This window comes from Bombina bombina, chromosome 1, assembly GCF_027579735.1.
Source record: "Bombina bombina isolate aBomBom1 chromosome 1, aBomBom1.pri, whole genome shotgun sequence".
Classification (NCBI taxonomy): domain Eukaryota; kingdom Metazoa; phylum Chordata; class Amphibia; order Anura; family Bombinatoridae; genus Bombina; species Bombina bombina.
The window spans coordinates 1,506,194,029-1,506,212,737 of record NC_069499.1 but is presented as its reverse complement, the minus strand read 5'-3'; the positions used below and the strand labels follow the sequence as shown (position 1 = coordinate 1,506,212,737).

At 37.7% G+C, this 18,709-nt stretch overlaps 1 protein-coding gene across 1 annotated transcript in view; it reads right to left on the bottom strand.

Moving 5' to 3' along the window:
* Positions 1 to 18,709, bottom strand: part of PITPNC1 (phosphatidylinositol transfer protein cytoplasmic 1) — a 674,601-nt gene that overhangs the window by 97,232 nt on the left and 558,660 nt on the right. Inside the window, exon 6 of the mRNA XM_053707933.1 lies at positions 6,222 to 6,317. Coding sequence (XP_053563908.1) covers positions 6,222 to 6,317 — 96 coding nt within the window. The remainder of the gene's footprint in view (positions 1 to 6,221; positions 6,318 to 18,709) is intronic.

Sequence of the window (18,709 nt, the reverse complement as noted above, 5' to 3'; positions counted from 1 at the left end):
GAAGCCACAGCTCTAGTAGAATGAGCTGTAATCCTTTCAGGGGGCTGCTGTCCAGCAGTCTCATAGGCTAGGCGTATTACGCTCCGAAGCCAAAAGGAAAGAGAGGTTGCCAAAGCTTTTTGACCTCTCCTCTGTCCAGAGTAAACGACAAACAGGGAAGATGTTTGACGAAAATCCTTAGTAGCTTGTAAGTAAAACTTCAAGGCACGGACTACGTCCAGATTATGTAAAAGACGTTCCTTCTTTGAAGAAGCATTAGGACACAATGATGGAACAACAATCTCTTGATTGATATTCTTGTTAGAAACCACCTTAAGTAAAAACCCAGGTTTGGTACGCAGAACTACCTTATCTGCATGAAAAATCAGATAAGGAGAATCACATTGTAAGGCAGATAGCTCAGAGACTCTCCGAGCCGAGGAAATAGCCATCAAAAACAGAACTTTCCAAGATAAAAGTTTAACATCAATGGAATGAAGGGGTTCAAACGGAACTCCTTGAAGAACCTTAAGAACCAAGTTTAAGCTCCACGGGGAAGCAACAGGTTTAAACACAGGCTTGATTCTAACCAAAGCCTGGCAAAATGCCTGGACGTCTGGAACCTCTGCCAGACGCTTGTGCAAAGGAATAGACAGAGCAGAAACCTGTCCCTTTAAGGAACTAGCTGATAATCCTTTGTCCAAGCCCTCTTGGAGAAAGGACAATATTCTAGGAATCCTAACCTTACTCCATGAGTAATTCTTGGATTCACACCAATAAAGATATTTACTCCATATCTTGTGGTAGATTTTCCTGGTAACAGGCTTTCGTGCCTGTATTAAAGTATCAATGACTGACTCGGAGAAGCCACGCTTTGATAGAATCAAGAGTTCAATCTCCATGCAGTCAGTCTCAGAGAAATTAGATTTGGATGATTGAAAGGACCTTGTATCAGAAGGTCCTGTCTTAGAGGCAGAGTCCATGGTGGAAAGGATGACATGTCCACTAGGTCTGCATACCAAGTCCTGCGTGGCCACGCAGGCGCTATCAGAATCACCGATGCTCTCTCCTGTTTGATTTTGGCAATCAGTCGAGGGAGCAGAGGAAACGGTGGAAACACATAAGCCAGGTTGAAGAACCAAGTCGCTGCTAGAGCATCTATCAGCGTCGCTTCTGGGTCCCTGGACCTGGATCCGTAACAAGGAAGCTTGGCATTCTGGCGAGACGTCATGAGATCCAACTCTGGTTTGCCCCAACGATGAATCAATTGAGCAAACACCTCCGGATGGAGTTCCCACTCCCCCGGATGTAAAGTCTGACGACTTAGAAAATCCACCTCCCAGTTCTGCACGCCTGGGATATGGATTGCTGACAGGTGGCAAGAGTGGTACTCTGCCCAGCGAATTATTTTTGAGACTTCTAACATTGCTAGGGAACTCCTGGTTCCCCCTTGATGGTTCATGTAAGCCACAGTCGTGATGTTGTCCGACTGAAATCTGATGAACCTCAGTGTTGCTAACTGAGGCCAAGCCAGAAGAGCATTGAATATCGCTCTTAACTCCAGAATATTTATTGGAAGGAGTTTCTCCTCCTGAGTCCACGATCCCTGTGCCTTCAGGGAGTTCCAGACTGCACCCCAACCTAGAAGGCTGGCATCTGTTGTTACAATTGTCCAATCTGGCCTGCGAAAGGTCATACCCTTGGACAGGTGTACCCGAGACAACCACCAGAGAAGAGAATCTCTGGTCTCTTGATCCAGATTTAGCAGAGGGGACAAATCTGTGTAATCCCCATTCCACTGACTCAGCATGCATAATTGCAGCGGTCTGAGATGAAGGCGCGCAAATGGCACTATGTCCATTGCCGCTACCATTAAGCCGATTACCTCCATACACTGAGCTACCGAAGGGCAAGCATTTAGAAGTTTTGATAACCTGGACTCCGTCAGGTAAATTTTCATTTCTACAGAATCTATAAGAGTCCGTAAGAAGGAGACTCTTGTGAGTGGGGATAGAGAACTCTTTTCCTCGTTCACTTTCCACCCGTGCGACCTCAGGAATGCCAGAACTATCTCTGTATGAGACTTGGCAACTTGAAAGCTTGACGCCTGTATCAGGATTTCGTCTAGATACGGAGCCACCGCTATGCCTCGCGGTCTTAGAACCGCCAGAAGTGAGCCCAGAACCTTTGTAAAGATTCTCGGGGCTGTAGCCAACCCGAAGGGAAGAGCTACAAATTGGTAATGCCTGTCTAGAAAGGCAAACCTTAGAAACCAATGATGATCTTTGTGAATCGGTATGTGAAGGTAGGCATCCTTTAAGTCCACTGTGGTCATGTACTGACCTTCTTGGATCATGGGTAGGATGGTCCGAATAGTTTCCATTTTGAAAGATGGAACTCTGAGGAATTTGCTTAAGATCTTTAGATCCAACATTGGTCTGAAGGTTCCCTCTTTTTTGGGAACCACAAACAGATTTGAATAAAAACCCTGTCCTTGTTCCGTCCGCGGAACTGGATGGATCACTCCCATAACTAGGAGGTCTTGCACACAGCGTAGGAATGCCTCTTTCTTTTTCTGATTTTCAGATAGCCTTGAAAGATGAAATCACCCTTGTGGAGGGGAAGCTTTGAAGTCCAGAAGATATCCCTGATATATGATCTCCAACGCCCAGGGATCCTGAACATCTCTTGCCCACGCCTGGGCGAAGAGAGAAAGTCTGCCCCCTACTAGATCCGTGGCCGGATAGGGGGCCGTTCCTTCATGCTGTCTTAGAGGCTTTCTGGCCTGCTTGCCTTTGTTCCAGGACTGGTTAGGTTTCCAGGCCTGCTTAGATTGAGCAAAAGTTCCCTCTTGTTTTGAAGCTGAAAGGCACGAAAATTAGACTGTTTGGCCTTTGCTTTGGCCCTGTCCTGAGGAAGGGTGTGACCCTTACCTCCAGTAATGTCAGCAATAATTTCCTTCAAACCAGGCCCGAATAAGGTCTGCCCCTTGAAAGGAATGTTGAGTAATTTAGACTTCGAAGTCACGTCAGCTGACCAGGATTTAAGCCATAGCGCCCTACGCGCTTGGATGGCGAATCCGGAATTCTTAGCCGTTAGTTTAGTCAAATGAACAATGGCATCAGAAACAAATGAGTTAGCTAGCTTAAGTGTTCTAAGCTTGTCAATAATTTCAGTCAATGGAGATGTATGGATGGCCTCTTCCAGGGCCTCAAACCAGAATGCCGCCGCGGCCGTGACAGGCGCAATGCATGCAAGGGGCTGTAAAATAAAACCTTGTTGAATAAACATTTTCTTAAGGTAACCCTCCAATTTTTTATTCATTGGATCTGAAAAAGCACAACTGTCCTCAACCGGGATAGTAGTACGCTTTGCTAAAGTAGAAACTGCTCCCTCCACCTTAGGGACCGTCTGCCATAAGTCCCGTGTAGTGGTGTCTATTGGAAATATTTTTCTAAATATAGGAGGTGGGGAAAAAGGCACACCCGGTCTATCCCACTCCTTGCTAATAATTTCTGTAAGCCTTTTAGGTATAGGAAAAACATCAGTACACACCGGCACCGCATAGTATTTATCCAGCCTACACAATTTCTCTGGTACTGCAACTGTGTTACAGTCATTCAGAGCAGCTAATACCTCCCCAAGCAACACACAGAGGTTCTCAAGCTTAAATTTAAAATTAGAAATCTCTGAATCAGGTTTCCCCGAATCAGAGATGTCACCCACAGACTGAAGCTCTCCGTCCTCATGATCTGCATATTGCGACGCAGTATCAGACATGGCCCTTACAGCATCTGCGCGCTCTGTATTTCTCCTAACCCCAGAGCAATCGCGCTTGTCTCTTAATTCAGGCAACCTGGATAATACCTCTGACAGGGTATTATTCATGATTGCAGCCATGTCCTGCAAGGTAATCGCTATGGGCATCCCTGATGTAATTGGCGCCATATTAGCGTGCATCCCCTGAGCGGGAGGCGAAGGGTCTGACACGTGGGGAGAGTTAGTCGGCATAACTTCCCCCTCGTCAGAATCTTCTGGTGATATTTCTTTTACATTTAAAGACTGATCTTTACTGTTTAAGGTGAAATCAATACATTTAGTACACATTCTCCTATGGGGCTCCACCATGGCTTTCAAACATAATGAACAAGTAGTTTCCTCTGTGTCAGACATGTTTAAACAGACTAGCAATGAGACTAGCAAGCTTGGAAAACACTTTAAACAAGTTTAAAAGCAATATAAAAAATGTTAGTGCACCTTTAAGAAACACAAATTTTGTCAAAATTTGAAATAACAGTGAAAAAAAGCAGTTACACTAACGAAATTTTTACAGTGTATGTAACAAGTTAGCAGAGCATTGCACCCACTTGCAAATGGATTATTAACCCCTTAATACCCAAAACGGAATAATAAATGACAAAAACGTTTTTTTTTTTTTTTTTTTTTTTTTTTTTTTTTCAAACAGTCACAACAACTGCCACAGCCTTACTGTGGCTTTTTACCTCCCTCAAAAACGACTTTGAAGCCTTTTGAGCCCTCCAGAGATGTCCTGGATCATGCAGGAAGAAGCTGGATGTCTGTGTCTGTAATTTTTGCTGTGCAAAAAAACAGCAAAATAGGCCCCTCCCACTCATATTACAACAGTGGAAAGCCTAAAGAAACTGTTTCTAGGGAAAATTCAAGCCAGCCATGTGGAAAAAAACTAGGCCCCAATAAGTTTTATCACCAAATACATATAAAAACGATTAAACATGCCAGCAAACGTTTTATATTACATTTTTATAAGAGTATGTATCTCTATTAATAAGCCTGATACCAGTCGCTCTCACTGCATTTAAGGCTTTACTTACATTAGTTCGGTATCAGCAGTATTTTCTAGCAAATTCCATCCCTAGAAAAATATTTTAACTGCACATACCTTATTGCAGGAAAACCTGCACGCCATTCCCTCTCTGAAGTTACCTCACTCCTCAGAATATGTGAGAACAGCCATGGATCTTAGTTACTTCTGCTAAGATCATAGAAAACGCAGGCAGATTCTTCTTCTAAATACTGCCTGAGATAAACAGTACACTCCGGCACCATTTAAAAATAACAAACTTTTGATTGAAGAATAAACTAAGTATAAAACACCACACTCCTCTTACGACCTCCATCTTGGTTGAGGCTTGCAAGAGAATGACTGGGTATGACAGCTGGGGGAGGAGCTATATAGCAGCTCTGCTGTGGGTGATCCTCTTGCAACTTCCTGTTGGGAAGGAGAATATCCCACAAGTAATGGATGATCCGTGGACTGGATACACTTAACAAGAGAAATAGTAAGTTCTATCTGAATCTTCAAAGAAAAAAATGGCATTTTAGGAAATAACTAATGAATCCAGGTACAAGGCCTCTTTAAGATGGACTTTAGTACTTACTAGTCATAGCAAAAGCAGTACAACTCAGAATGGGGAAAAAGAGATAAGAAAGGTCAAAAATGGAAGTCCTGCTGATTGTCATAAAAGGAATAGCAACTGTAGGTAATAACTAGCGATGGGCGAATGTTTTGCAACATTCGAAAAATGTAATTAATTTTAACACATTCGTTCTTTCGTTTCGAATGTTTGTACAGCATTCTAACATTCGTTTAGTGTAATAGTATTTTTTATGCTTTCTTTAAATGTATTATTCTAATCAAATTTTTCTAATAATCTGATTCAAATTATGCAATATTCAAATTAGAAAAAAATTCAAATCTATAAATTTGTAATACAGTAGTATTTCTAATGGTCTCTTTAAATGTAATATTTGAATTATGCAACATTTGAAATAGAAACATTCAAATTGATATATTTGTATCTATTATGTATCTATTGTATCTACTAAACTCCTTACCACATGAACTATTGAACGTCTGAATAGTATTTGTTATATTGATTGTTACATTTGAAACCTCGAATGCGGATATTCTATTTAATTATGAACATTCGAAAATAAAAGTAACATTCGATTACAAATGTTAATGGATTTTCCTTCTTATCAACATTCGATTGCCCAAAACGAATGTCCACAGGACTATTCGTTCTACCAAACGAATTACACTTTCAGCACATTTGCCCATCCCTAGTAATAACCTTTCTGCCTTTGTGACAGAGGCTAAAATATGGTGTCTTTAGCAAAAGATTGCCGCCCAAACATAAAGCATGGAAACAGCAGCGAGCATAGACAGCTGCTATGCATTGTGTACACACAGCATAACTTACCTCTGACTCTTTATAATAGCGCTCAGGGATCTCATCACATGCAATGTCAATAAAGCAAACATCTCTCTCCAGGTCTTTGGCTTCATTGTCAAAAATCTGCAAAGGTGAGGAAAGAAGAGATGAATAGCAGCCCAATGAAGATATATACCGTATATATATATATATATATATATATATATATATACACTTACTCTGATAGCCCTGCCAGTGCTTAAAGTTCCTGAGAATAGGGGAAATTTGGTATGTGTATATAGAGACAGACATTATAGTGCCAGTAAAGTCAAAATTACAGTTTTATGGTTCAGACACTACGCAATTTTGAAAAAATTGTTTCAGTTTAGTTTAACTATCAAATTTGATTCATTGTGGATTGCTGCACATCTCAGCCTTGAATTTTATGTCCATTTAAATATGCACATAATGGCCATTCCCATGGTGTAATCCCGTAAAATCAATGGCAACGTTTTTAAAATAGTTAAACTACCTGCACTTTGTCATGTCCATAAGTATGTTCCAGATCTGGACTTAGATATGTTTGCTCCAGATCTGGACTAAGATATGTTGGGTGGCAAAATACCCCAATCTACCCTGCTCCATCATGCTGTCTCCATCCTTGTATAGCATCAGATGCTCTTTATAGGGACACTGAACCCACATTTTTTCTTTTGTGATTCAGACAGAGCATGCAATTTTAATCAACTTTCTAATTTACTCCTACTATCACATTTTCTTCATTCTCTTGGCACCTGTATTTGAAAAGCAAGAATGTAAGTTTAGATGCCGGCCCATTTTTGGTGAACAACCTGGGTTGTTCTTGCTGATTGGTTAATAATAAACCAATAAACAAGTGCTGTCCATTGTACTGAACCAAAAATTGACTGGCTCCTTAGCTAAAATGCCTTCTTTTCAAATAAATATATCAAGAGAACTAAGAAAAATTGACAATATGAGTAAATTAGAAAGTTGCTTAAAATTGCATGGTCTTTCTCAGTGTTTTTCAACCAGTGTGCCGTGGCACACTAGTGTGCCGTGAGAGATCCTCAGGTGTGCCACGGCAGACTGACAACAGTGTGACATATTTTTTAAACTTTGCTTGTTTTTTACTCCCAGTGCTGGGGTAGTTTGTAGGAGGCATGGCATAACAGCACAATACATACAGTATGTGTGTGCTTGTGTGTATGTGTATATATATATGCTGTATTAGGCTACAATGTGTGATTTTTTATAAATTTTGGGATGGTGGTGTGCCACAGGATTTTTTAATGTAAAAATGTGTGCCACGGCAAAAAAAAGGTTAAAAATCACTGGTCTATCTGATGCACGAAAGAAAAAAAATTGGGTTCAGTGTCCCGTTAAAAACCCAATCCCACCTATACAGAGAGGCTTCCCATCTCTCCTCCTACCCATAATAAATCCTGAACTCCCTTGACTCACTGCTGCAACTACAATCCATGTGACAAGCTACCTTATGTCTCTGCATCCTCAACCTGTAGACTGTAAGCTCTTCTGAGCAGTAACCTTCTTCTGTACTAGATATGTTTATTGTGTTATCTTTTTGTATTTTATCACAAATCTATTGTATACCCATATCTCTGTACCCTGAATTACAAAGTTTTATAGGGCTATACAAATAAATGATACTAACAATAATGTCTTTCCTTTTTACTTACTGGCATAGCCACCCAACCACTATGCTCAACTTAATCTATTATTAATCAGCTGATAATTATTTAAGTTACTAAAGTGATTAGAATCCCTAGGATAGAAAAGTATGATGTAAATAATAAATTATTATTACTGATTAATATTAGATGTCATTTCTGTTTTTGTATAGTGCCATGGAATCTCTTGTGGTTTTTGAAAGATAAAGAATATTAAATAATATTATCTGTTATTACAATTTCCTGGCAAAAGACACCCTTTGAAGAAAAAACATGAAGAAAGCAATGCTGTTTATTTGATGTCTAATAAACATTTATTTATTTCTTTTTGATTATAACAAAAGACTTTTATATGTGGTAGATTTCAGAGGCTGACAATGATACTGACTTATCTAATTTAAAATCAGCAGATAAAAACATTGCCCGGATCTTTGTCAAAATTATACTCAAAAATGTACTTTTTATGATACGGGTAGAGCATATAATAAAAAATAAAAAAAAACTTTCTATTTTATTTCTGTTATCAAATTTACTTTGATCTTTTGGTATCTTTGTTAATAGCATAACCAGATATGCTCAGTAGCATGCACATGTCTGAGTACTATATTGCAACAATGTTTACAAGAAAGTTTTTAAAAATGTAATAGATGTTTAAACACTGCTGCCATATAATGTTCAAGGCCCAAGTACACTCTTGAGCATATCTAAATACCAAGATTATAAAGAAAATTTAACAATAGAAGTTGATTGGATTTTTTAATTGTATAGTCTAAATCATTGCTCTGAATCATGAAACTTTATTTTGACCCACTAATATTTCTGTCCTTTACAATATATTAGCTTATATGAAAATATCATATGAAAGCTGAGGTGATTTTTTTTTCTAAACCATTAGAAGAGCTTCCATTTGTATTATTACAACTATTTGAATTATATATAGTCTATGACAGGAAAAAAATAATCAAAAATATATAGTAAAATATTACAGAAGCAAAATATTTCTGCAAAAGCCAAAGTAAAATATTAATTAGTTAAAGAATTGTTAATGACTACTTTGCAATCAGAAACATATGTGATTATGTAAACATATGTGATTATGTAAACATATGTGATTATGTAAATATGTGATTTAACATATGAAAAACCTTTATAATTTAAAATTGTAATCTGAGCAACATTTTTAACTATTTATTAAACCAAAAATAATTGTGTAAAATAGATTTGAAGCAATTTATTAATCCTAGATAAAATTTATGATAACTAAGTTACAACATGGTGGTGCTTATTAATTTATAGAACTCAGGGTAATTGGAAAGCCCATTATTTTCAAGGTTAAATGGCATGGAAAGAGACAAAATAAAAGAAATGAAAGTATATTACAAAGTTTTTTTTACCACATGTATCATTTTATAAAACTAACTCAAAGTGTTTAAAGGGACATTAAACACTAAATAAATGCTAGATAGAATGATCCATTCAAAGAAAAGATTAGTTTGAGAATAACATGTAGATATAATTTTTAAAGTTTCATTAGCTGTTTAAATATTGACAAAAAGAGTGTAAAGTTTTTGTGTCTATAAAACAATGGGAGCTGCCATGTTGTAACTTAGGTTACCTTCTCTGCTGTGACCAATTAGGGAGAGTTATAAATAGGTCACTAGAGTGTGCAGCCAATGGCTGTGTGGAATACAACAGTGTTCAGATTTCTAACAGGAACTGAAATGTTCACCATTTCAGAATGGAATTACAGGAAAAGGAGACAAAATAAATAATGAAAGTATATTGCAGAGTTGTTTTATATATATGATTTATCATTTTATATTACAATCTCAAAGTGTTTAATGTCCCTTTAATGATCATTTAATTAACATTTTATAAAACAATCTCAGTGTTTAGTGCCCCTTTAACATTTTATAAAACAATCTCAGTGTTAAATGTCACTTTTATTAACATTTTATAAAACAATTTCAAAGTGTTTAATGACGATTTAATCAACATGTGATGTGAGCATGCACAAAAGCTAAAAATAACTAAATGTATTTTCAAGAGGTCTATGCTGAAAATTTGAAAAGTCTTAAAATGCTGTAAAACGCTTCTGAGAAAGGGTTTACAGAAGGACTTGAATAATGTTTTCACACTGTCCCCATGCACGGTATGTGACAGTCATCCCATCAATGTGACAAATGGGTTACTGTAGAGTTTTCTAATATAATACAATAGCTTTGAATCTGAAATTCCTACGAAAAACCATGGCAGGCACTTCACAAAGAAATTCTAATGGATTGGAATAAAGCCCATATTGGCTAAATAACTCAGGTGTATAAACGTGTTACCAGTATTGCCCACTAGATGGCAGAACAGGAATACCAGTAGCAGAATCTGTTTTTTATGTAAACAAAAGAATTAATGCATTTTTCTACATTACAGAGATTATGTGAATACTTTGGGTAGAGAAGACCCTTGAAACTGTAGTTTATATCAATTTAATCTCAGTTTAATCTCCTTCAAAAGTCATATCTAGCCACTCACCAAAAGTATATTTTAAGACACTGCCAACTTGTGTCCATTCTAACAATAGAGTAAAATACTCAGTCTGTTATATCTCAAGAATTTAGCTCTACAACATCTTCCCAACTAGTATTACCCTCCCCATTCTACATCATCATCTCAATCACCTGCAATACATCCTCAGCTGTAATATCTATTCCTTCATTATTTACGTTAATTGTCTAAGTCACTTTTTATTAAATCATCATGTACATACTGTTTATAGCACTGCATAATATGACTTACAAATAAATTATAACACAAATTTAAAAAATAACCCTGTGTTGGCTCCTACAAACCTATGGAATTATTTTAAATCTAGACATTTGCTCCTTTAAAGGGACACAACAGTGGTCTTTGAAAGGCTGAACAAAGCATTTCCTATATACTTAGAAGCACATGCACATTTTCAAATATGGCTGCAGGCAGCAGCATTCGCTTATGTCCAGTGCCGGATTTATTTGTGTAATAATGCAACATACAAAGATCTGTGCAATTTCAGCTGCATTATTACACAAATAAATCCAGTACTGAAAATAGCCGAATGCTGCTGCCCGCAGCCATACTCGTCATTTCCTTTGAAAATGAATGCTAAACAGAAGCAGGAAAAAAATAATGGATATATATTGTGTTGTTTTTTTATCCTTAATTGAACATTGTACTGTGAATTGTCTAAAGCAACTATTTGATTTGCAGGATTTCGAAAACCTAGGTCACAGAATAGGTTAAAGGGAGTGTGGGACAAGCACAATATTTTACATAAAAACAAGAGGTGTTTAATGTCCCTTTAAAGGGACATGAAACCCAAATTTTTTCTATCATGATTTAGATAGAGCATGTCATTTTAAACAATGTTGCAATTTACTTTTATTATCTAATTGTCTTCGTTTTCTTGGTATCATTTGCTGAAAAACAGGATGGTAGGTTCCGGAGTGTCCACCTGTTTATATGGCAGCAGGTTTGCAAGAATGTTCTTCATTAACAAGAGCACTAGATGACAGTACTATTTCTTGACATGTGCACGCTACCTATCTAGGTATCTCTTCAACTAAGAATACCATGAGAACAAAGTACATTTGATAATAGAAGTAAATTGTATTCTCTATCTGATTCACAAAGGAAAATGTTGTGTTTTTTTTTGTCCATTGAATGATTTCTCTGCTAGATATGGCTGTAACTCACTGCTTAGCAATTTACAGCAGCCATATAAAGGGCTGGATTGCAAGTAGAGCGCTATTTTAATGTGCACCCGTAAAGGGGCAAATTTACACCTTTATTTGCCCACGCTAAATAACCAGCCATTACAAGAGGCTGGTTAATGCTCCCGAGACCCCGTGGGAGCACCTTGCGCAATTAACCAGAGGTCAGACCCAATTGCCCCCCAAATAAAGTGGACAGTTCCTTTCTTTAAATAAAAAGCAATTATAAGGGGTTAAAGTGAGGGGATGTGGGTGTTAGATTGCTTTTACTTTGCGGTCTATAGGGACTGTGTTTTAACTGTAAATATATCTGTATATCCTTACATACATAGATATTTATGAGTTAATATGTGTATATATATATATATATATATATATATATATATATATATATATATATATATATATACACACACACACATATAAACACATAAATATATATGTATATATTCATTTACATATATATATTTATTTATTTATTTATTTTGAAAATATTTTTTTATTGAGGTTATGTGATAAAAAACAACATACAATGACAGCCTTGCAACAGTAAAGGCACGAAAATCATTCATCAACAAACATTGTCAAATATAAAGAAATAAGAAAAGTCAAAAAAGAAAACGGAAATACAACAATGCATGACAGCAAGTAGGCTTCTCAAATCTCTATTTTCTGGATATAGTAGCATAACTGGCTGACTAGTTAGAAGGCCACTCGTGGGCCCTTTAGCCACGGGAAAATGGTAGCCAGATCTGCGGCCTCTTTTGGGCCTAAGAATAGCATATAATAATCAGCGGGTGAGCACCGCTTGGGGTATCAGTTATATGCGTGCTAATATAGGGAAGAGAGAGGGGTGTTAGCATTTGACTATAGTATATCTAATGAAAGCTGTGGCCCCTAAGGGACCCTTCCTTTCACACTAGTGAGGTTAAGGGCACAGTATAGTTGGAGAGAGGGACTTCACGTGGATAGACTTATAGTTACATGGACTGTATAGATGTCTGAGTCTGAATAACCAGGACAACCAAGGCTACTAAATAAGGCATAGCTGGACAAAAACTATAGTTTAAGGGAGACCTACAAGGTTTATACCCGTGTAACATAGGTAGAGCAAACAATGGTTTATAATCTGACAATATAGCTCTTTTACTATATGTGTATTAAATTAGTGTAATGCTGCTGGATGCCTTCTGTTACCATTATATGACTAATAGTCTTCTCTTCCAATTACACCCTTAAAGGGACATTAAACACTAAATACATGCTAGATAGAATGATGCATTCAAAGAAAAGATTAGTCCATGACTAACATGTAAATGTATTTTTTAAAGTTTCATTAGTTGTTTGAAAAGTGACAAAATAAGTGTAAAGTTTTAGTGTCTATAAAACACTGGGAGATGCCATGTTGTAACCTGTGTTACCTTCTCTGCTGTGGCCAATTAGGGTCAGTTATAAATAGGTCACTAGAGTGTGCAGCCAATGGTTGTGCTGGATTTAACAGTGTTCTGCACTTCCATTTCTAACAGGAACTGAAAAGCTCACAATTTCAGAATGGAATTACAGGCAAAGAGTACAAAATAAATAATTAATGTATATTGCAGAGTTGTTTTATTATATACAATTTATCATTTTATATTACAATCTCAAAGTGTTTAATGTCCCTTTAAATGTCTCAGCTGACAGTGAGCGAAATACTATTGTGTGCAAAGGGGAGGAAAGTATCGTGTGATATACCTTAACTAAGCCACATGTACCCACCTATGCAAGTAGAATAATATAAAGTTATGGCCAAATATGCAGGGTTTCACAACATGAGGTACAAATAACATCACAATTATAATAGATAAAGGGGGGTAGATACATGGGTCTCTGAAACTGATACAGTATAAATTCGCCCTAAATATAGACAATAAAAATCGCAAAGAAATGTACCAATTAAGGAGCATAATTACTTATGAAACATAAATATCGAGCTTATATGGTACTGACAGCACCTGGTCTATGCCTGTATTTAGGAGCTATTGCAGATCTGACTCACATAAGGGGTGTTATAGGACATTATTTTAGGGACAGTAAGAGTCCTATAAAAAAACTTGGGCGATGTATATCCTGTCAGCAAACTAGTTGTGGCTCCCATAAGGTGTCATAGTGTATCATGGGTCCTACAGCTGGTAGAGGCTTAAAGGGAGATTCAATACTCTGCCTCAACAGGTAGAAGATGCAAACAATGAAGTATAGGGTAGTATATCAACAAGAGCAAATTGATATGAGTTAATATGTCGATAATATAGTCATGCCCTAAGTGTTGTGTAAGGTAGCGGTAGCAGGAGCATCTTAATACCTAGGAATACATATATAGAGCCAAGAAGATGTGTAATATCTATACTAATCACTCCATGTCGCCTTAAACTTACAGGTTGTATATTCATATCGTAGATGTGGTATTATATCCACATTTGGCATGAAACAGTGCTCTGCAGTTAAACATATATATATATATTAATATTCACCTCCAATTAGTAAAATATAGATATTATATGGGGGGTATAAGCAGTATAACTCTATACTATTGGTTAACTAAAGCAGACTTATGTATAGGAAAGACTATTATCAGACCATACAGTCATCATCAATATGCTAATACAGTCTTCATGACTAGTTAGATGGGTCTCTGCGCTGCATGTACTGAAAAGTGAAGTAAAGTTGGACATTCTCCTCAATTCCCAGCATGACCATATTCCCATAACATTACAGCTGAGAAATGAGAAATGCTGGCGTTAATAATGGGACTGAAGAGAATCCAGAGACAAGTTCTGGTCAACCTACTCCTGAAGCGACAAACTGAATGATGACTAGCGGGTAGGTAGACTGGTGCAGTAACATATACGTAGAAAGCTGCCACAGGGTAACTGCAGATAACTGGCATGCACCGCCATAATTCAAAGGTTCTAGTGGGACAGGTGTCACATAGTCTAAAGCTCTTTGTAGTCCTTATATATACATTTAACAAAGGGGTACAGTCTCATGTTTAGCTAAGTTATACAGTTTGTATGTACGGGCTATGATAGCCCTTACATGGAACTCGTGAACAAGGAGACTCAATGCATAGTTAGCTCAAAGTGTGCACAGCGTTTATGTAATATTGACGTATATCATCTGCCAAGTTATGTACACGCAGAACCCAGAATAAGCGGGATAATTAATACTAATAGCCAGAACCCTTATTTAAACATCAGACTAAACAATCATCATTGATAAATGGAGAGCTGTAAGGTTAAAACGAGACAGACCATTTATTTGGGTTGAAATAGGATATAATGTCCAGAACAATGTGATTGCCTGTGATAGGACCTAGGTGATAAGACCTCCATTTGGGAAGGGTGTGCGGAACCAGTGACTCAGTCTCATAGGTAGGTATCAAATTAGAGAGTCAACATTATCTTACGGGGAGCTGCAAGACACAGAGACTGTCCATATCAGAGTGAGGTCACCCAATTCCCCTCCGAATGTTACTGATCTTGCCGCTGATATGACAAGGGCTCAGGCTGGAGAACATGGTGAAGTGGTGCTGCCAAGAGTACTCTCTTAGGCGAATCTGAGCCTCCAGGGATGAAGAATGCAGATAAGTATGAGAGTTCAGGGTCGCATCTGTCCCTGCTAGGGAGGGCTTCACAGAAAAATGTAGGTCTCCGGCCGTCACCGGAACATTGGGTGTCTCCATACAGCGCATCGGGTGTTCGGCCGCATGCACCCGCACTAGTATCTGCTTCTCCTCAAGTGCTATCTCAATCCCGAGAGTGATAAGGACAAATGCGTCATCCGAGCCTCCGCTTCTTTGACGCCATAGATTAACTTCCTGCAGCTCCATGAACTGTACCTCCCCCGGGGCTGGAGTGAACAGAGTAGTCCCAGCCACGCTAAGAGGAGGTTATGAGCGGCTGTGTCGTAAGTCATGCTCTATTGCGGTCGCCATTTGTAAATCCGTAGTATACGGCTGCTTTTGGGGGCGAACTTTCGTGGCAGAGATTAGATGTGCAAAATTACTGTCCATTTTCTGGGCTATAGCAACCAAGAGGTCTTGTATTTCATTATGCGATGTCTCCTCCATATTGACAAGCTCTGCTTTACCCGGCAGACCGGGAGGGGGATATGCTAATGGTAAAAGGCCGCCGCCGTACCTACCTATCCAGACGTCCTAAAAGACGGTTCCTTAGTTACAATCATCATAAAATAAATATCAGTCGGTTCAGCTTTGCTTCATACATTCAATTCCACCGAAAAGGATTCTAATTTTCTGGTTGGAGCATGAATAATTAGTATACCGACTTTATAAGGCCTAGAGCTTCTGAGTTTTATGTCTGGACATGGCGGCTGCTAGGACACGCCCCCTACATATATTTTTAATTTGTTGCCCAACGCTGCGTGACTTACCCCCTGCGCTAGATGCTTTGCCTTGTCTCATGGCATGAGAACGAAGCTCCCATTGGAGCCTGCGGAAACGCGTTCTTGTGAGCGCAAGGCTTTTAGGCAATGCAAATTATGACCTTGTGCATAACTTGTAATATCAGCGCACATTTGCGTGCGAGGGGTATTACTGAATGGAGCGCATATATTGCTCTCCACTCATAACCTAGGCCAAAATAATTTGCCTGATTCTCTAGGCATATTTTTGGCCTATTGCCTACAACATAAAACCTGTACAGAAATATACAAAATAAATCTGATTTATTCAAATAATAGTTGTATTTTTAAACACTTAGTTCCACTTTGCTAAATATGGCATCTTTCCCATCCAACAACAGGATAATGTAGCATTTAATATTACTGCCTGGATGGAAACCCTGCTAGGTGCACAGAGTTATAAAATCATATTTGACAGGTAATTGATCATTATAATGAATGCAATGTGTTTACAGTTAGTTATTTGCTTAAAGGGACAGTCAACACCAGAATTTTTGTTGTTTAAAAAGATAGATAAACCCTTTATTATCCATCCCCCAGTTTTGCATAACCAACACTGTTATAGAAATATACTTTTTACCTCTGTGATTATCTTGTATCTAAGCCTCTGCAAACTGCCCCCTTATTTTAGTTCTTTTGACAGACTTGCAATGTAGCCAATCAGTGCTCACTCCAGGGTAACTTCACGTGCATGAGCTCAATGTTATCTATATGAAACACATGAACTAATGCCCTCTAGTGGTCAAAAGGCAATTGGATTAAAGGCAGTCTTCAAGGTCTAAGAAATTAGCATATGAACCTCTTAGAATTATCTTTCCACTTAGAATGCCAAGAGAACAAGGCAAAATTTGAGATAAAAGTAAATTGGAAAGTTGCTTAAAATTATATTCTCTATTTAAATCATGAATTTTTTTGGACTTGACAGTCCCTTTAAAGAGAAGTTTTAAACAAAAAACATACATGTGACAAATATTTTTGCATAGAAAACATAGGTAAAAACTGGATAAATTGTTTTTTGTTCAAACAAATGTAAATGTTTCAAAGCCACAGGTGAAACCTTCATCTGTAGTTACAATACTTACCCAGAGAGCACTCTAACCAGATATATAAATGAAAATTTTGATGAACAAGTAAGTAAAAAGTAATAAAGCAATACTGAAGTATCAATGGCAGCAGTATATTATAACACAGAATTGAAATCCCCGGACTGTTTGTAACAATTGAGTACTAAATGAGAAATAATTAGGGCATGTGAATACCTAATAGGCAACAAAGTGAATATTAAAGCCTGTGATATATAAAGCCTGGGATACATAAGCTAAAGTATCTGGATATCAAGAAGCCCTTGACAAGAACAATTGAAGATACAAGTTTAAGCAAGTATTTACTCTCTTTTCTTCTTTACTGAAAAACTCCTTAAATAACAGGGAAGAAGGGAGAGGAGGCTAGCTTTGGGATATATGTGAAAGAAAGGCTTCGGATGGACAAATACTTGAAGTCCCAGAAAATGTCACCAAAGCAAAAAATAGGGGGAAAAAACCCCAATAAAAATATTAATATCTCAGTTTCATCAATACTGGAAGAGAAAATTGAGGAAAGTGAGGCAAATATCATTGCCAACCAAGTTTCTGCACTAATTTTTCCCAAAATGGAAGAAATAAATATAAAATTGGACTCAATTATGGAGGGAATAAGAGGCAAAATGAGCGGCTCACAGAAATGGAGCAAAGAATTTCATACTGCGAAGATAACTTAAGTAGCCAAGATTCCAAACTCAACTTATTAATAAAGCAAAATCTCAAACTGGAAGCTAAAGTTGAAGAATGGTAGGATAGAAGCAGACAAAACAACTTAAGGATAATTGGGCTAAATGAAGAGGTAAAACCAGAGAATCTGATACACTTTGCACAAAAATTTTTGCCCTCATTATTGGAAATGGAAGGAGGAGGGGCTAGATTTGTGGTAGAAAGAGCTCACCGGGTGGGATGAATAATGGAAGCATCCGAGATGAGACCAGCTAGAACTAGAGCGGTGGTAGTGAAGTATTTATGCTTCCAAAGTAAATGGGCTATCCTGAGAGCTTATAGAAAGCTACACCAGTTTACTTATAAAGAAGGCAGAATCTTAATCTTCCAAGACTTTTCAAATGAGACTGCAAGTAAAAGGAAGGCGTTTTCATCTATTTGCACGCGGTTGGTGAAGGAAGGGAAGAACTTCTCCTTAATGTATCCGGCCAAATTGAAAATCAGAGCAGGGAACGATTTTTTTGGTTTTGAATCCCCTGATCAGGCCCAAAGATTTTTGGATAGAGATATGGAGCCCAACTAGTTTTTGATTGATGGACTGCCTATCACTTCCCAGTGATGTTTTTCTCCCCCCCTTTTTTTTGTTTTGATGTTGTGTTATAACTGAATATGCAATATTGGTTTAGATTTTAGTCACTTATAGAGTTTATATACTTACCTGTTTGATGAAAATGTGTGAAATACGTGTAAAACTCATAGGGCATGGACATTTTTTTTTTAACGCACAAGTAAGTTAGCTTGCTTTAAATCAGAATGTTTTAATGGTTTAGACATCTAAGGATAGTTTACTAGTGTAATATATAAGTTTGCTTATC